This window comes from Triturus cristatus, chromosome 6, assembly GCF_964204655.1.
Source record: "Triturus cristatus chromosome 6, aTriCri1.1, whole genome shotgun sequence".
Classification (NCBI taxonomy): Eukaryota; Metazoa; Chordata; class Amphibia; order Caudata; family Salamandridae; genus Triturus; species Triturus cristatus.
This window is the reverse complement of record NC_140589.1, coordinates 1798902859-1798923492: the sequence shown is the minus strand read 5'-3', so window position 1 is coordinate 1798923492 and position 20634 is coordinate 1798902859. Positions and strand designations below refer to the sequence as shown.

Below are 20634 nucleotides of genomic sequence, written 5' to 3'. Positions count from 1 at the left end.
TTGTAGAGAAAATTGCTCATGAAGACGTAATCAATGGTTGATTTATAGCTGAACGGAATGTGTTTTGCTCTGGCAGGGGTAGCATCTTGGACAGACCTCAGACGATGTGTATTTAGAAATGAATTTAGCATGTTGCTGGCTCGGTCCCTCGGTAAACTGAAATCTTTATCAGTTGTTAGGTTGTGAGCATTAAAATCTCCGGCTATTTTTTCCCCCCAGTTTGGATAATTAGCGAGTAAGACTTCCAATGTGGCAACCAGTTCCCTCATCTTGCAATATCGAGGGCTTTCCTTGCAGTTAAAATCCAGGTTTAACAATAAAATCCCTACTTGGAGCCCGTTCAATTTCAAACCTTGCAGATGCACTGCCTGTACCACATCTGTGCACAGGGGATGAGGATTGGTTCACGAGCTTCTGCGGCACAGGTGTTTTTGATTGAGAAGCCATTTCTGAGACTACCTTGGTAGTTGGAGCCTCTAAACGCATCCAAAGCTCCTTTGCTGGCCGGCTCTGTTTGTTGTTTTTGCTTGCTTCTTCAATCTTTTTTTGGTCTTCTGGATAGGAGATTTCAGGTTCTGTGGTCTCTTCTAATGGCTCTGTAGGCATGTTTGTGCTGAATGAGGCTTTGCCCTTTGTCGTCATATATTTTTGAATTTGATTACAATTCCCCGCTTTCCAATTTGGCATCTGCCATGTGAGAGCATAGATTGCATCCGTCAGTGTTGTGTTTATTGAGGATAGGAGGGAATTTTGTTGAGTGCACCTGAGTTGAGGTGCATACTTAGTATTACGGGATAGGTGTGAGCAGTCTGAATCCCCCTCTGTCTTGTTATTTTTCCAATCCCAGAGGGGGGAGACTCTGATTGAAATTATAAGACTGCAATGATGGAGGTGCTTGTGTCGAAAACAGGTCACCATAAAAACAGCTGCATTGGCCATACGAAAGTTCATTAATTTTAACTTCTACGTTATTAATGATAACTTGCAGGGAGACGAGTGCTGATGATATTTCGATAACATTGGTTTGTTTGTGGCCTACTTCTTTCTCTAGGGAATGAGTGAATGAATGAATGAATATTAGTCTTCTAAACGTAGCCCGGAGGCGTCAAAGCGCTGCGGGAGGGGCTGTCGGATAGAAATAAAAGTAGGGCTCAGACTGAATTACCTGTAAAATGCCAGGTCTTCAGAGCTTTGTGGAACAGAGAGTGAGACACTTGTCCAGAAATATCAGCAGGGAGGGAATTCCAGAGCCTAGCAGCAGCGATGGAGAAGGCTCTGCCTCCCCATCTAACTCTCTTAAACCTGAGAACTACCAGCAGATTTTTACTGGCTGATCTAAGCTGTTTAGAGGGAACATAGCACAGAAAAAGCCCTTTCATACCATCTGAGCCTACGTCATAAAAAGCCTTGTGAGTAAGACAAAGAGACTTGAACAAAATTCTTCGATTTGAAGGGAGCTAGTGCAGCTTGCTGAGAGAAACCGAGACTGAGTGGTATTTAGGGAGATCCATCACCAGCCTGGCTGCTGCATTCTGCACTAGCTGCAGACGAAGCACAAGGCCCTTATTAATGCCCAAATAAAGGGCATTACAGTAGTCCAGTCTGGACAGCACTAAGGCAATAACTGCCTGCTTTCGGGAGGCGAAGGAAAGGAAATGGGAAATTTTCCTGAGAATCCTAATAATCCCAAAGCAGGTAGACACCGTTCTGTTAATCTGCAGGCTCAGAGAGAGAGAATTGTCCACTATAACCCCTAGATTCTTTCCATGTGACACAGGACAAGGACAAGAACCAAGCGTATCTGGCCACCAATCATTGGACCAAACATTCAGTTTGTTTCCAAAGATCAAGACGTCTGTCTTGTCCCCGTTGAGATTAAGATAGTTCTGAACCATCCAAGAGGAGACTGCCTGCATACAGCTTTTGAAGTTAGTTGCAGATTCCCTGATGCTGTGGGCAATAGACACCATGATTTGCGTGTGGTCAGCATAGGACAACATCTCCAATCCAACGGATCTGATAACCCTGGCCAGTGGGGCAACATAAGTGTTGAAAAGGGTCGGGCTCGTATAGGAGCCCTGCGGGACCCCACATAACAGACGTTTGGGAGCCGAGTAAAATGGACCCATTTTCACAATTTGTGCCCGATCACTAAGGATGGAGGTAAGTAGCTTGAGGGCCGTGCCCCCAACCCCTATCTCCCTGAGCCATTCCACCAGACTCATGGGAGTGCTGTGATTACTTCCAAAACCATCAAGCAGCTGGTGCCCCCCCAAATATGAGCTGAGGTGAAAATTCAGATGGAACACATAAAGAGACTCCACTGACCAAATTCTCCATATATTGGGTAATTTGTTCCTGACCCTGTTCGACTTCTTGGTGTTACGATAATTGGTTTCCCTGTCTATTTGAAGTCAGTCAAGGCAATAAAGAATTATCACTTGGCTGCCTTTTTGTGAGAGCTCTCAGCAGAGCGGGCACTAAAGTAAAGTCACTGCAAATTGTCGCGCCTTAGGGGGCAGGAGGTGCAGCAAGTGCTGACTTACACGGGGCTTGTGTGTCATTGGCTAGTCCTTGTGTATGATGAGTATTGCTGGTAGAATTTCTAATCCCTGGTCTCCTTTTTGTCTTTTTCGGCCTCTGTCGTAGACTTGCCTGTTTGTATTGACTAAGGAGGCTCTTGTCTTGAAACTTAAAAGGTAGCTTGTAAACCAGCTTCCAAGTGGATGAACAGAACTTACTTTTTTTAATGCCATTAGACGCTTCTCCCTAGCTTCTTTTGTATTCCAGGTCCTCCTGAGGTACAATTAATGATATTAATGTGTTGGTCTTTGAATCCGTATTTTGGGCTCTTACTAAGTCGTTATATTGGTGGATTGAATCCTGAAGGGGGCCTTACAGAGGTCCTATTTTTTAAATGATTGCTGAATTTTGTGGTGGAGACATCCCGTGTGCAGACTCAGCGTTGTGCACACCAGGTGCAAGAATGGCAACCGACAGCAGAGGCAGGGAGCTCACCCAGACCACAAGCCGCACCCAGACCTAGCTGGGCCGCCTCCATGATCTGGGGCTCAACCCAGGACAACACCTGCACTGCTGGGTCTAACTCCACTCCAACCTCACTGAGCTCCCTCTTCAGCCCTTCTCTCCTCCAAAACAAGTGCCAGTGCGGGTGCCAATTCTGGCTCCAGTGGGGCTCGTGAACTTCTTGCTTAATGGATTTGTGGCCCTGGAGGGTACAAAGTGATGTACTTTTCCCACAAGATAAAGAGCTCACCTATACTCTAATGGTGTCAGAGGGAAACTGCCTGTGTAACCAATTCTGTGTGCCTTCATGCAGACCCAAAGTTCCTTTTCTACCAAAGTTCCTTTTCTTCCTTGTTTTCCTCAGGTTCCAGACAGATTCCAGATGGTAGCAATGGGTGGCAGTGGCAGGGCTGGGCTATAGACTGGGCACCCCACTGCCTCCTGTGACTCTCAACACAGGGCTCGGAGAGCAATACTATCAGAGGCCAAGGGCTGGGAGGTGCAGGGCTGTGTGATCTCAGGGCCTCCGGGATAGGGCTCTTACTGTCAGAAGTGGGAGGCGAGTTGATGCCAGCCACTTCCGCCTCAGAACGGGTACTGTCGCTGGCCTAGCCTTACTGCTGCTCTTTCCCTTCCCTTGGCCCTCCTCTGCTCCCAGCTGCCTGCAATCCCCGGTCTGCAGTCGCCCAACAAGGCCCGCGGGACCAAAGAGGCTGATGAGGCTGGTAGAAGCCGATGGGGGCCGGTGAGGCAGCGGGGGTTCTTGAGATTGCCGCACGCTGGTTTCACGGTTTTCCTGGAGCGGAGAGTTCTCCCCACAGCTCCTCGCGGCTTGGAGATCGCATGTAACGTCATGGTTCCGACTCTATTAGCCGAGCAGAGAGCAGCAGGAGTGAATTTCTGATCTGTGTTTCTAAAATGAACAGCAGAAGTAGATATTCATGGCAAAATGTTTATTATTTGCATGATATAGTTCATTGTAGGAAACAGAATCTGTCTATTTCTTTACATTTTGAGATACTTTGGTTAAACCTTTGCCGTGACAGTGTTAACCCATGTAAAAATGACAAAATAAGGTAAAACTAGCTGAAAATGCACCACATTCCACTTCATAATTAGCTTTTTCTTGCTCCAAAATTCAGTCAACCCTGTCACTTAATTTGTTTCCCTCCTTGCATAATTATTGAGGCCCTGACTACTTTAAATGTTACAACTGCTCAATTAGGGTGGTCTCAATATTATGGTTTCCATATATATTCATATCTCTGTCTACATTTATAGTTGTGTTCATTTTATTGCTATTGATCCATATTTATTGCTTATTCTTATGCTAAAATCAAGTTACAACTACTGCATGTTCACATTTATTTAATGGATGAATGTACATTCCTACTAACAAGGAAAATTTCCTTCCATCATTTTGAAAGCCACCATTTTAACTCATGTTTGCCATTATACAGGAGGCTGGTTGTATTGTAAACCAGATTGAGCTTAGCCTACCCTAATAGGAATAGCCTACCCTAATAGGAATAGTCTAGCCTAAACTATTAGGCCATGCATCCTCTAAAAGGGACACCAGCAACCGGGAGACATGTTTCGGTTTTAATGGGCCTTATCCATTTAATGCAGCTTGGCTGAGTTATTTTACAAGTTTAATGTAACTGGTTTATACAACATTCGGATCCCAAATGTTATTGGAGAAATTTCCACAGCATATTTAGGGAGCGTATTTTCAAGCAAAAGATGAGTATTAGGATAGGAAATGCTCTTCTCTGTAACAGATCCTCAGCATGTCATGGCCTAAGGAGAGTCATTGGTATATAGATTTTATAGATAAGGTAGATGATGAGTAGTGAATTTTAATAAGAGACAGAGTGTACATAGTGGTACCATTAACAAATACTAGACAGAAAGTGAATATCAACATATCAACATCAGTGAATTTGTTTGAGATCTAAAAGAGAACAGATATGCGGATAAGGATTAGTTGAGACTACTTTCCAGGTGATACATTAAGCCAAATCTACTCCAATGGTATGGACCAAGTAGCTGGAATGAGCAACATCATTACCATTTCTTTTATTTCAAAATTAATTTTATTTATGTGTTGACTAAGAACTCATTTCATATAGAATGCAGTAATGCAACTATATTTTCAATTATTCACATTGAATTAAAAATAGGATTAGAGCACTGAGGGCTGGATCCAGAAATTGCTCCTTCAGACTCTCTGGATTGCCTCGGGTAAGGGCACATTTTCCCAACAGCCAAGGTGCTACCCTGCTGTTCAGACATATGAATGGGCCAGTGTCTTCAAAAAATTATTCTTGTAGGAAAAAGGAGCCAAAGACATAACAAATCTCCTAAGGACTGTGGCACAGAGTAGGTATTAGGATTGCAATATGTTTTTTATTTCAACTAATTACATTAAAAGTAAGAACATTTTAATTGAGAATAGGGTTGGATTAGGGCTGGTGTTAGAATTTGGTAGGCTATTAATTAAAAAACAATTCTGAGATAAGGTATGGGTTAGTTTTAATGAAATGTATTGTCATTAAATTAAAAATAATATGTAAAAAAGGTAGCATTAAGGTAAGGTATAGAGCTCTGTTGGGGTCAAGGTGAAGGAAGGATGAAGTATAGAGGACACAGTAATCCACAGTTCAATGAATGATTTGGTGGGAGTAGTAAAGACATGACAAAGTAAAAGCAAAGAGGTACTGGCTAGAAAAGATCAAAGTACAGACATACAATCCTTCAACATTTTCTTAAGGTGTGCCCTTGCATTACTTCAGTGCCTCTGCTACTACCAACCAATGAAAAAACCTAGTGCTGGGCAAGCTATGTTATCAGCCGATATGTTTCTATTCTCTTCTGATAGACAACTGACCCACAGCATAACCAGTAGTGGTTCCTGCATCTTCTTTCAAATTCCTTCTTATTTCTTACATAGAGGTGATCTGGAATCTAGATGATGACGTTCCTTATATTTGTCGTCAGCCTCTAACTCTAAAGCTCCTCAGAGGAGTCAAAGTACAGGTATTCAGAATCTGTTTTCTCTTTTCTCACATTTTCCTTGCCCCATGTCTCCAGTCAGTTTACATATTGCAACTGTGTGTGTTACGCATGTGTGGTGTGTGTTGCACATGTGTGGTTGACTGTGGATTCTATGATGTGTGGAAGTATGCATCACAACTATTGGATTGCAATACAATGTTAGTGCATTCTACATTATTGAGCATCTTTTGCAAAAATAACAAAAACTGAAGTGTGGCACTGACACCCATATACACAATTAATATTATTTGACCAGTTGGAGAATGACCCATAAAATATCGCAGAATTAGCACGTTTTATATTAGAATGACCAACTCTCGTTTCTGCATTGTGTCAATCACAGGCTGATATTTTGTAGATTAACAACCTGGAAGAATGTTTCCACCAGTCATTACTGCAAACATCCCCCACCAGTGAAAGACTGAAGAAGATATTCACAGAAATCAACGAAGCTGTGCGGTATTCACATAACATCTCACTGCAATTTCTGGAAAAGTCTGAAATCCTACAGAGTGGAAAAACTGACTGGTAACCAAGCTAATGGCCATGTTTCACTTCAATGGATTGCTACCTGGTAGACAGGCCACCTCATTCCATGACATCATTGACAGTTTCCAGTCCTGGCCTTCTGTGCATCAGTCTATGGCATTTACTTGTTTGCATTGAACTGATCAAAGTAACACACCTGATAGCAATGATTTGCAGGTTATAAATACATAGGCCTTGATTCAGAGTCTGGTGGTCCATCGACCGTCAGACTCACAGGGGCGTATCGGAGGCGGTTGCCCTATTACAACAAGGGCAGTCAGATCGCCATTGCCCCGCCACAGCCGCCAGGGAACCGCCATTCCCTGGCGGTGTTGCTGCGGTCAGGAGGCATTAATATGCTTGGCGGGACTGCCATGATCCAGCAAAGCATATTACAAGTTTCCTCTCAGCCACTGTTTTCATGGCGGTTCCATGTGCCTTGTGGATGCACACAGGGTGGCACAACGTGTGACCCCTGTGTGCATGCACACCAGTTTCTTCATGGCATTGACTTTACAGCCCATGCCTTGCAAGAAATGTTTTTGATGTTCCCATTGCAGTGCCCATTATCAGGTCACGTCAAAAGCAAAGCCTGCCAGCCAGGAGGAAACTTAAAATCTGGCTTGCGGTCTGATCACAGCTTTAGTGGTGCAGCGGCACGGCGGACCCGGCGCTGCACCACCAAAGTCGTAATCAGGCCCAAAGTTGGAGGTATTTTCTGAGATGACATGGACACCCTGATACCGGGTGCTCTGAAATTAGCTCTAAAGGGATGACAGGAGTAACAACCCAGAGGAGTTTCACATAACTTGCAATCATTTTCATTTTTACCTTTTCTTCTAATCACTGGATTTGACACAATTAACTGTGGCTGCTCGGTATAAGATGTGGCTGTCATCAGCCAATGGTACTGTGCTTTGGCAATGTGCTGTGGTGTATCTGAATGGAATCCAAAGCCAAATACCACCATACAAGCCCAAATGCTGCTCATGTGTGAGGATCTGCTAGCTAGAGCACACCTAAAATAGGAATAATCCAAAATTAAGACTTTCAGCAAGTGTCTAAGTTGGCAACTAACTCCCAAGTCTGGCATGAACTGATTCTTGGACGGAATCTTTTCAAGTTAAGCTAAGACTTAACACAATAGTGTGGGTTTTTCAGTAGGGCATTTTGAAATGAGTAAAGTAATTATCTTTAGAACACGTGGGCTCTAAACATCTTATATTGGAATATTTAAGGAATACTATATTACAATTAGTACAAATTGGAAAGAAGCGAGTTCTGTTGTCACTTTTATTGATAGGGAGTTGGACATTTCAAAAAAGGCATGTAAAAGTCTGTAAAAGAGTACTCCTGTGAAACTACTTCAAATTCTCATAAATCAGTATTCAAAATGCATTTTGCTTATGTTGCCCATCAATACTATAACCTTTGTAAATAAACATTTCTTCGATGCACAATTGTCATGTAACGAAATTCAGTTTTTGCTTTATTTTTCATTTAGAAAAACACATTGCTCAAAGTATTGATTCTGAAAGATAACGACCAGTCTGCAGTGAAGAAATCACAATGTTCACTTCAGTAAAATGATGATCATTAAAAGGGGCCTGATTACGAATGCAGTCACCACTCTCACGGTGGCGCAGCAGTGATGGTCCACTGTCTGCCAGATTAAGACTTTCAGGGCCATACTGGCAGTGGGCTGCGGCCTGATCCGCGGAGCCGCCATTCCCTTGCACGGCGGAGGGGCAATGCAATATGCTGAGCTCATCACAAAAAGGATGGGCCCTATCCCACCACCATGGGATACATTCAGGGGGGCACAACATGTTTCCCCGTCTGCTTGTACCCCCATTTCCAGCACAGCATGGACTTCACAGTCCATGCCATGGGGGAACATTTTTGCCCTTCCCATTGCGGTGCGCTTTTCTAGGGTGCTGCCATCAGAAAAGGCAAAAGGACCATCCGCCTGCACGAATTGAACTCGTAATCAGGCGGGCCGTCTTCAAGTGGCTTTGGTGGTGCTGTGCCGGTGGAGAGCCGGCGCAACACCCCCAAAGTCATAATAGGGCCCTAAGAATTGCAGGCAGATTTTCTGCATTGAAGAGCATGTTTCTATAGCAGCCATCTTGTTTTTTGTATGTGCCGTGACTAAGCCTGTTCTGCAAGAGGAGCTTGGGATACTCACCTCCTTATTGCGCCTTGTTTCCTCCAGTCTTTCCATGATGGCTTGGTGCTCTGTTCCAGCCTTCTCCTTCAGTTTCTTCATGGATCTCACCCCTTCAAATGCATGGTTCATCTCATCCATGAAGTACGTATTGGTATCATCTGAGATTCCTGTAAAGGGAACATTTCTAAGTTGATTCTGCTTTATCACCATAAAATCGTTCCTCACTTTGTAATGTAGTGCAGAAAGAGTGCAGAGAACACTTCAATATTAACATGTAAATACATAAAATAGCAGATTACATGATAAAACAAGTGATTTGCATCTATTATGCCTTGGGTGGCAAGCAAAATACAGAGAATGCTTTAAGTAGGTAATCGGACAAAATATCTAATAAAAATATCGAGATGCAGAAATATCAAGGTTTTAATGTTGTGATACACAAATAGCATGATTAGGCATGGGCGAAGTTCGTGGAGTACCGCTACGTGGAACTCTGCAAAGTGACCCAAAAACGTTTTAAGTGCCAGATGTTTGTCCTGCGCTGTAAAATCAGTGCAAACAGCACCACGCGCAGCGCAAGAGGGCTCTGCTTCTTGCTACCGCTCGATTAGATGTTCTATTCTAGCGGCAGCTTCCTCAACGTGAACGGAAGGTTTCTCAATGTGAGCGATAGGGACCATCTGCGACCGCCCGCATTGTGAAATTTCAACGGTAGGTGGTCCGGAGTAAGATTTTACTTGCTCATGCTCGCCAACTTAACGTTGGCGAGCAGGGACTCTGCTCTGCTCTGTGGAGTTTTTCAGAACTCCACCCGCTACAGGGAGTAGTAAAAACTCTGCAAACTCCAAGAGCGGCGCAGAATTTCACGCCTAGGCCTAATCATGATGCGGGAATATCATTGACAAGAATATCGATTTTCTAAGGTAAGTACAATCAATGTTAAAAATATCTTTTCTGTTAATATCATTTACAAAACTATAGTTGTAAAAAAAAATATGTAATTATCTTTATGTATTTTAGTATATGTTTAAATTGTATTATATAGACTGTTTAATTATTGTTAATGTAGTCTGTCAACTTTTTGTTGTTTTTAAATGTAATTTAATAGCTAACTGTAATTTTTTTGTCGTAGCGGGTTGTGGGGTTGCTGGGGTAAAGGGTGAGAAGTAAATTTAATCAGTAGGAATTTTAATTATAATTAATCATTTATATGATAATTTGTAAATTGGTAATTAATACATTTTTAAAATGTTGTTTTAGGTGTGGGTTGTGGTATTTGTAGGGGTAAAGAGAGAGAAGTTAATTAATAATGAATTAATAATTTATTTAAATTAAAATTGATTGTTTAATTGATAATCATGTAAATTGTGTAATTATTATAATTGTGAACATATATTTTAGGTGCAGGCTGTTAGGTTTTTGGGGGTATAGGGCGGGAAGTTAATTAAGAAATAATGTATTTATAATTCGCTATTTATTTAATTGATATATATGTAAATTGTGAAATTATCAAATTTGTTAAGTTATATTTTAGGTATGTGTTCATTAGTTTCTAAAGGAATAGAGTGGGAAGTAAAGTAATAACTAATTACAAATTATTAATTGTAATTGAAGTATTTAATTCATTTATACTTCCGGAAAAAAATAATACATTTTCTTTTATATGTTATATATTAGCTGTGTTTTGTTGTATTTGTAGGAGAATATGGTGGGAAGTTATTTAATAAAAGTAAAAAATGTTTATCATTTTTTATAAATTGTTTTATTTATTACTTAATATGTTAATTGAATTATACTTTTTATTTAGTTTAACTACATTTTAATTGTTGGTTGTGATGTTTATGGGAATATAGTGTGGTATTGTAATTAAATTAATATTAATTTTAAATGTACATTTAATATTTGTGCTTATTTTATAGAGTTGTACAAATATGTTACTTGTTTGAGGTGAACTACTCTCTCTCTACTGCTGCACAGTCTGGAGTAGGAATAGTACATTTTACCCCTCCTGAGTCCAATGCTTTCCCTACTGCTGTATGGATTAGAGTGGGAATAGTCTATTTATTATTGCTAGAGTTTAACAGTTTTGCTCATACTGTTTAAATGCATATTATTATTATGTGCCTTTGTATTTAATTTTATATTTTTATATATAAAAATTAATATAATTTTTAAGATAGTTTTAGTCAAATGTATTTTGCTTTAATGTTTACTTTGTATGTATAATTAAATTGGCAGTATTTTGAATGTTTTAGTAGTTTATTTGTTACATTTTTTACTTATTTTGTATGTGTATGTAAATATATATATGTTATATTAGTAAATTTAAAACAAATTAGAAAATTATAATATAAATTACAATTAATATTTAGTAAAATAGTTTTACATGATATATGTATATAAACACACACATACATATGTGTGTGTGTTTGTTTAAATTAGTATATTTAGATACATATTTTGAAATATTGCACATATTTAATTTACATTATATTAATGTTGTATGTTAAAATTTTCAAGATTTAATACTTTTAATTTTATGGCCCTAATTACGATGTTGAGCGGATTTGAGTCCGCCCAACACTGTTTCGACTGTAGGTCTGTGGTTCCGAACACCATTTTCTGATGAGACCGCACATTGTGCAGTCGCAAACGCCCATTTCTCTATGGGAGTCTGTGCTGCAGGCGGTTTCCGCCGACAGCACATGCTCCCATTGAGAAACGGGAGTTTGTGTTAATCCCTGCACCGCGTGGCAGGCATCTCATGGTGCCTGCCACACGATACAGGGATTTACAGGGGGGAACCATAGGTGCCCCTTCAGCCCCCAACCATAGGCCACAGGGAGAAAGGGGCCCTACTAGGGGCCTCCAAATTCACTTTGACAAGATTTCCATGTCGGAAAATCCAGCATTGAAAGCCTGTCCGTAACTGACATCATAATCCCGACTGTGCCCCCTTTGCACTTTTACTAATAAGGATTTAGACATTTCGAGCAGATTTGCAAATGCTGGTATAATCTCCAAGCTCCCCATAATCATACTATAAATGTTTTTGTGAATCCGTGCCAATGTGTGCTGTTGGTGATTTGAAGATAAAGCTTTAAGTGTTCTATGCATTTCATGCCGCCTTATATGGTTTGGTGAATGGGTAGACAGGAGTAATCATTTTGCTCTGCTGCCTTTAGAAAAAACCTGACAACGGTAGAAGAGGAACCCTCTTACACGTTTCTGACTTTTGAAGGGCAGGTACCAAGGCTGGCATGGAAGGAAGAAAAACAAAGCAAGTCAAATGTACATTGATATCAAAAACATAAACTAATTTATTATCTCAACCATCAGATATTGGTTCCTACTCCAGGATTGATTTCATTTATGGTTGACAAGAGACAAAGAATCCCAATAGAAAAACCATATTGATCTCGGATCAGGCTTGCATATAAATTCTTTATGGTCTTGGCCATTTATCACAAAAATCAGGAATTGGAGTCCTAAAGCCAGATTTAGCATTTGACAGGGAACTAGCTAGCCCACCATATCAGCACTAGCTTCCACTCAGCTCCCCTGGTGGAGGACAGCCTGCCATAGTTCAGCCTGTCAGGCCGGGAACTATAAAGCATTTACTTTAATTCGCTGTAGCACAGGTTTCATTGAAGGCAGTGAACTTTACTGGCAGTCGGGTCTTCTGCACCTGCTTCAACAAAGATCTCAAAACCAAAGGTTTGTTGCTTGGAAACATCAAACGAATGTCCTGGTGGCAGAAAGTATTCCCCCTGCATGTTTGGGCCAGTAATTGTTTTCCTTGCCTGGGATGACTATACCTCGCACAGCTAAGGAAGTCTAGGATGGTTCAGGTGGCCTGGAGGACAGGCCAACAAACAAAGCCACCTGAGGCCCCACCAGTATTAACCCAGCACTTTATGCCACTTTTTAATGCTGCTGAGAACTGCCGGTTTTATGAGTTGGGAGCACTGCTGATTTACAGCAGTTGTCCCGCTCCACCAAACCCTAAATTGCCCCATTAATGAGGAGCTTTTGAGTGATTGAAATACCATTCCCAATTTCAGGGATCAATAAATCTATTCATAGAGAAACATGAAGGAATTTATTCTTCAAGATAGGTGAGGTTGAATATCTTGAATGTTTCCATAAAATGTGTTTCGATTCATGTCACAGCTTAGTACGATAACTGCAATGTGCCTATTACGATGGAAAGGTATATTGAAAACTAAAATGTGCAAATTAAATTGAATGTGAAAGTGGGACACTTAAAAGTTCCTAAATACAAATCAAATATTCTCTTGAATAAATGAGCAATGCTGTAGATCAATAATCAAACATCCATGAACATTTTGACATGACTAGCGCTTGGAATATGTTAGTAAACTACCTAAATAAAAAGCCTTTCTCCCATCTTAGGTCCACTGATTCTATATTTTAATCAAACATCTACAAATAAAAGATTTGTTGTCAAAATTATGCACATAAGAACTTTATAATGCATGTTTTGACAAAACACCATAACATACAATCTGGGAGATTATAATTTACCCCTAACTTTGCCAGAAAGGTAACCCAAATAATCGCTTAGACTAAAGAATGCTACAATTTCCTTAAATTAAAAACATCTTTATCCAAATTGGGTATAGAGCTTCAGAAGATATTCTGATGAAAACAACATCAATGGCATGAGGTATTTAAAATATATAATTCAGCAGTCATCAAAGTTAATATAAAACCGTAATGCAATTTGAATATTCGATGCTCTCCAAATCATGAATATCCCATCCGACAATGGTCCCAGATCTGGAAGTCTTGCTTCAGAGATAAAGTTTTCACACGTGTTATACCTAATATTAGCATCCGACTTACTGGACACCATCAGGACCTTCTAAAATTGAGGTCTAAAATAAAGGTCAAAGCGTGATTAGCAATTTTGGTACATATTTTTACCGTCAATCTAGTGCTTGCAATCCTGGAATAACATGAACAGGATTACAAAGAGCAAAATATAAAAATAAGAAACAGGACTGGAAGAGCAACTCATGCACAAAGTATGCAAATATGAGAGCACTCATTTTGAAATGCTCACCTATACACTGCCTTCTTCAAACCAAAACCTCTCAATTCTGTGCCTTGGAAATGAGCCCCTAGCACTGTGAAATTTAGAACAGAAGGGTCCTTCCAGAGGCACTGTGCTGTTTGAAAGACCATACAATACAGCTGACCATTTGGTTTGAAACACTCCTTCAAGACAGAGCTAATAACAGACACACTGCCCAACACAGCACTCACAAGAGTGAGATCCGCATCAATGAACAATCTCGCAGACCCCTGACTAGGATCAGAGATACTGCAGAACAACCCATTAGCATCTGCTCCAAAGAGTCTTTGACAGTTTTTAAGAGTAACATAAATTAAAATCCTGCATTCATGCCTTATACAACTATATTGAAGAGTAAATGGAAGAGCAAATCTCTCTTTTTTGTACACTTAGGGGCCCATTAGGATGGCGGGCGGACTTTAGTCTGCCCGCCACCCTAGCGGTGTGGCGGTCCAGCACAACCAATTAGAATGCGACCGCCACCCTGGGGGTCGCATTCCGCATCTTTGACATTGCGGCGGGTGCCTAATAGGCATGTTGTGTATTGCCATGCACAACGTGGCAGGCACCGTGCGGTTCCTGCAACCTTGTGCATGGCAATGCTATGGGACCCACAACAGGCCCCCAAAGCAATTCCCCGCCAGCCTTCCCATGGTGGCGAATCTGCTATGGAAAGGCCTGTGAAACCCGCAATCATAATATGGATAAGTATCATGCCCCAGCGGCGGACGGACTTTCCATCTGCCGCTATAGCCGCCGCCATAATAATATGGCGGGGGTAAATCACCTTTTGATGGCGGGCGGATCGCCACCTCTGGCCCGGCGTTGGCGATCCGCCCGCCATCATAACGACCCCCTAAGCGCTTTGCAACACCACCTTTAGTTTGTACTGCAACATATGTACTAAATGTCAGTTTGCAGAGAGTCACACAACTATTGCCTCATTAATATTTATGAGGCAGAGGCCTCCCTGCAGCTCCCTGTAAATAGATACTGGATGAAGGCTTGCAGATCCTCAACCCTGCATTCACATTCCCAGGATACTAACATTTGTTAAAGCAGTCCCTGTGCCTTAAAGGAACAAAGGCTGCTGAAAAAATAAGAACTGACCTTCAGTGAAGCAGAAACCACTGAAAGCCTGCTCTAAAGACAATGCTATGCCCCAGTAACACTGGGATATCCAACAACCAATGAGAACAGCTGGATGGCTTCTACATTTACCTCCAGGTTACTGTTAATGTAGCAACGACATCTGTTGCAAATATGTTCATGACAAATACAATGAATTTTTTATCAGCATGATAAGAGCGAGGTCAATCGTAATAAATGCTTTTGCATCTGCAATATACATGGTACCTATGGAAAAATGTATGAAGGATCACCAAAATAAGGTCTAGATTGAATCATCTGAAAGCACTTAGTGATAATAGAAAATACTCAATGATGACATCGAGGCCACGTAGTAAATAAATCTGATTTGTGAGGTACCGATAACTAAATATAGACGAGAAGGTAATAGATCTTAAACTTGGAGAAGCTGAATCACACCGTAGATGTAAAACTAGAGGTCCTCATGCTTACCAAGAATTATATTTATTTCTATGAAGTCAAGTCATAAAGGGCCAGATGTATAAAATTCTAATTTTGCATTTCCTAAGTAGCAATTCCGTAGCAGCCGCAATTTAGGAAATTGTTGGACTTGGCCCTTCTGGCGGGTTCACCCCCAAAACTTTTTGCAATTATCCTAGCTTTTTCCCTCTGTTGTGTAAGGGGTTTTAGGCCTCTAGGCGCTTTTACACTGTGTCCCAGTGGAGAGTGCGTGTGCGCTGTGTATGTCTTTAGTGAGACTGACCTGCCCTCCCATAGGAATGCATGGGGAATGTGTGTGTCCATGGTAGTTCCTGGTGCGTGGGGAGTGCAGGGTCGAGTTTGGTATGTGCGAACTCGTGAGATTGAATGCTGCGCGATGATGTGTGCGACGTTAGTGTGTCTAGTGTAGAAGTGCTACTTCTACAAGCTGGCACGTCTGTGGAATAAATGTGAAGTGACTGTCTGGCTTGTGATTGGCTGGTGTGCCTGGTTCCAGGAGTCAGGATGGGTCTGCCCCAGTGGTGGGTGGAGAGATCTGCATGCTGATGGCAGGGAGGAGTACACCTGGGACCTGAATAGGGCTGGGCTTTCCCCACACAATGCTGGCTCTGCCCCCTGTGGTGCGACTGATGTCCCTGGCCTGTTCTGTGAATAGGGAGAGGGGCTGAGCAAAACAAAGTGCTCAGGAACCAGTTGCATCTGGTTCGCCCCATCCCTGCACCTTGAGACAAAGGAAACCTGTGTATAAAAAGGGGCTGTGACCCGATGTAAAAGGTTCTTCTCGGATCCTAACTTGAGGGGGGCCTGTTGCTGCTGCTGGGCGCCAGGAGAGACCGCCACTGGGGACTGCCTCCCTGCCTGGAGGGCCCTGTGAGCTGGCCCCTGGGCCCAGCCTTTGCCCCCCTGCCTCCTGAAAGACTTTCTCTGGATTCTGTAACGCCAGCACCTGGGAAGCGCTATGGCGTGGTGATCGCTTTACTTTTCAGCCTGAAAAGCGCTCGATTCCTGTCCTGAGGAGCTTTTCTGTCGTTGGGTGTGCAGTGTTGTATTACGATCATTTTTGAGGGAATCCCGATGTGGGGATTCCCCTGCTTTTTGCTGCTTTTACGGCGGGTGCCCACCCCGCATTTTTCCACTCTGAGCGGGTGCCCACCCCGCCTTATATGGTGATTTTCTGAGGGAGCCTACCCCTCATTGCCTGCTTCGCTGTGTCTCTGAACTGCGGGTGCCCACCCCGCTAATTTGCCTGCTTGGCGTGGTTCTGGGCTACGGGTGCCCACCCCGCGTATTCGCCGGCTTTTTTAACCGAAGCGGGAGCCCACCCCGCCGGTTCTGGACCCGCGGGAGGCCGCCGCCACCAGAAACTTGGAGGGACGCCGCGCTGCTCGCGGCGACCCGGAAGCTGTCCTCTGCAGCCTTGGTTGCGGGCGGGGCTGGGGTAAAGCCCGGAAGAGGAGCGCCGGTCGGAACACCAACGGAGCCGTGCCAGTATTCCAGGAGGCCCAGGAGTCAGGCGGGAGCCTACCCCGCTCTGACAGCTACCTGACGCCGCGCAGCCCAAGAAGAAGCTGCTGACCCGGGCGGACCGGCCAGGAGAGGAGCAGAGCCCCCAGAGAGCAGCCCGGTGAGTTGGAAAAGGGCTGGGGGGCTCCGTGTGTGCGTTGATGGTGCCGGTCCAAGTCCGACCTACCTCCTGAGCGGCCCCCGCCTGGCAGGGGGTGTCGCTCCAACGAGGGGGGCACATTGTTTAGAGGGCCAGAGGGGCCCAGGAGCGTAGTCAGTGCCCCCAGGGTGGGACTGGATTTCACAGCGGCGCCGCAGTTGCGGGCCGCTGCAACGTCTGGGGGGTCAAATAGATTTCAAGAGCCAACGCGCTTCAACACCTGAGGGCCCAATAGTTTAGGGGCCCCTGAGGGCCACAGTGCTTGGGGCCATTGTGGATTCACAGAGCCTAGGTGGCTCCATCGATGCGCATATTTGTTTAGGGAGAGCCCTTGTGCTCCAACGTTGGGGGCATTTTCAGTTGGAGCCCCAGAGCGGGGCCCGGAGGCACTGTAGTGCCAGAGCTTGTTTACTGGCCATCTTCCCCAGCTGCCCTGCGAGAACGCAGGCATCTGCAACGTTTGGGGGCACCATTATTTTGTTAAGATTCCCAGAGGGGATTCGGTGGCACAGTGGTGCCCGCGCTAATTTCTTCTGGGGGCATATTGTTTCTAAAGCCTCAGGTGCCCAGATTCGTTCTTCACAGCTGCCTAGCAATTAGTGGGCAGCTGCAACGTTTAGGTTGTGCCCCTGTGCGCTGTTGCTTACGCTACTTTGGCAGCCCAGCCCTGACATTTTGGACAAAGGGTGTTTGAGCCCCTGAGAGGCCAAGTTGGCCTGGGGACAGTTTTCCTGTGTTTTAGGTCTAATATGTTTTATGTCTAATGTGATTGTGATCGCATAGTGTGCTTCTAAGTTTTACCAGTAGTGACTGGTTGTGCGCTACATTTCTGAGTTGTTCTACATTTAATGTGCATTGCCGTTATGCTGATTTGTATTTCTGACTGTGTCTATGCGTAGGAGAGGGTTTTTCCTAGTATAGGTTGTGCTAGTGAAGTTCATGGTTCCCTGCGTGATATATGCCTAAAGTGTTTAGGATTGCGTAGGGTGTACCTTTTACCAGTAGTTACTGGTTGTGCTTTACAGTTATAATTTGTGTACAGTTGATATATGTTTTACATCTACAATTAGTGATTGGCGCTAATTCTGACAGTGGTCCATGTGGCCCTGTCTTGTGTAAATAGTCCCCTGTAAATCCTGCCAGTGCCAGTTGGCACAGTGTAAATTGTGTGAATATTATCTAATGTGTTTTGGTATAATACAAAGGCTATTTTTATATATAACCTTGTGTGGAGTTGCTTTTGTGGTGGGCCTTGGGAGTTGTTGCTGGGTGCGCACGCAAACGCTTTACACATTGCCTCCGGGATAAGCCTGACTGCTCGTGCCAAGCTACCAAGGGGGTGAGCAGGGGTTATCTTTGGCGTGTAACTCCCCAGCCCTGACTTAGAGTGGTGGTTTCTGCCTGGCTTTGGCGCAAGCCCTAGCCAACCAGAAATCCCATTTCTAACAGAAAGTGGTATGCACAAAATTTGCGATTCCCTAATAGCGATTCCTACAGAGTAGGAATTGCTATTAGGAAATTGCACATATGAAATGACATTGCATTCCCACCTATGGGACAAATAGGAAATGGTTTGCATTTCCCAAATTGTGATTTCCTAATAGGAAATCGCAATTTAGGAAATCCAAACCCAAGGATTGCTTTGGGCTTAAGGCCACCCTGGAGGCACCCCGAAATTCCGAAATTCGTAGTGCACATGTAAAAGCACATATGGCTTGGGGGGGGCGCACTGATTTGCACATCCGTTGTGCATGCATTTCTGGCTACATAGATTCCCTGCATCTAGGTGTGATATGGGCCCACATTCCTCATACCCTAATCTGGCCGCACACCTTATAAGTGAGATAGCTATGATGTGCCTGAACCTTTCTAAGTGGGATCTCATCAGCTTTGCAGGAAGGATCTAATCAAACCAGCAATAAAAACACTTCATTGTGGGCCACTTTGGGGTTCATGTTAGCCAAACGAAATATTGCTCAGCTATGGGGAGCTGCACGTCCGCCCACCCTGGAGGCTTGAGAGAGAAATCTCGACTGGTGCATGTTCAGAGAAAAAACTGTATATCTGACAAGGGGGTGCTCCAAGAAGTGGTCGCGTGTCTGGGGCCCGTGGAATAGCTGTAGAGGAGAGATCTATACACCACCTTGTAGCAATGATCACGAAGACCCTGTCTCCCCATAACGTTCCTCTCTATTGTAATGTATGTATATCCTTCCACCCATATATTGTGATAACTGACTTGCCCGATCCTCTGTACTGTGCGATTTGTCGATGTTTGTTAATAAAAAGAGTTATTAAAAAAAAAAAAAAATCATTGACTCTCAGTGGAAGCAGGAATAAAAACATCATTTTTGGCCCTGTTCACAATGTTTGTTGCGAAAATTGCACTATGCCACATTCAGATACCTTTACTCCCTGTCTGCCCATTTGATCAATCAACATTCCTTCAAAAGGTTGAACCCCAGAAGCAGATCTGTGGGGATGTAAGGCCTGAGATTTTGGAATACCCTGAGTCGAGACCTGAGAGCTGAACTCAACTACTTGACACTCAGAAAGCTGAATTCGTCAATCTTACTTTTACCTGAGATCAACAGAGCACAGGGGTCGTCCCTTATAAATCCATCTTCATTACCTACGCAACTCGACTGGATTTAGTCCATCTAACAATCAAGGTGCACTACCGGATTCTGCCAGCCCTCAAAGAGAACAAACAGCACTCTACAAAACCCTCTAAAGTAAACAAAATAAAAAAAGCTTTGAATGCATTTGTGTGTTGTTTAGTCTTCTTTTGTTTATATAGGCACGCCTATGAAATATGGGGTAGTTGAAAATGAAGCAGTTTGTCACAGGAACTTATCAATTTCACTCAGATGAGATGTAAAGGGGCCTCTGACCGGTCTTCCTCTTTTATTCAACCAGATTACTTCTTGCTCTTTAGGTAACTTAAACTAGGGAAAGTGGTTAAAATATGAAAAACATGTACTCCCTTTGTTTGTCTTTGACTAGATAGCTGAACCAGGCTGGATCTCAGCAGCCTGGAGTTCCAGAGGCTGAGGCTCGCTCTTGTTACATCAGGCTAAGGAGGGGACCAAAACAAATCCAGTTCAAACTGTGGAAAGTTGATTGTTAGATCCTTTGCACTTAATAACAGGCACATGTCTACTTGAACTCTTACAAATATGACCACACAAGGATTGCCACAAATTAACTCCCATGTGGGCTGCTCCAGTATTGATGTGATTAGAGCTTGAACATGCAATGTGAGCTGCTGTCTTTATAGACAACCCCAAAGGCATTTGCTATGTAAAGATGATCACTTCTACAACACACAGGAGTTGTCATTGTTTGCCGGCAGCATAGGAGTAAATTAATGCATGCAGTACTCTGAAGGGCAAAGATTACTAATCACACTTTTATAAAAGCACGTTAAATTAATTCACTATACTAGACTGGAACATATCCTGCAATTGAAAATAACTTGTTAATATGTAATTCTAA

The 20634-nt window shown here is 43.1% G+C and overlaps 1 protein-coding gene across 2 annotated transcripts in view; it reads right to left on the bottom strand.

Moving 5' to 3' along the window:
• Window positions 1-20634, bottom strand: part of LOC146822030 (clusterin-like) — a 109169-nt gene that overhangs the window by 54619 nt on the left and 33916 nt on the right. For both annotated transcript variants that reach the window (XM_085613140.1, XM_085613141.1), the window contains exon 3: window positions 8801-8949. In XM_085613140.1, the coding sequence (XP_085469266.1) occupies window positions 8801-8949 (149 nt within the window). The remainder of the gene's footprint in view (window positions 1-8800; window positions 8950-20634) is intronic.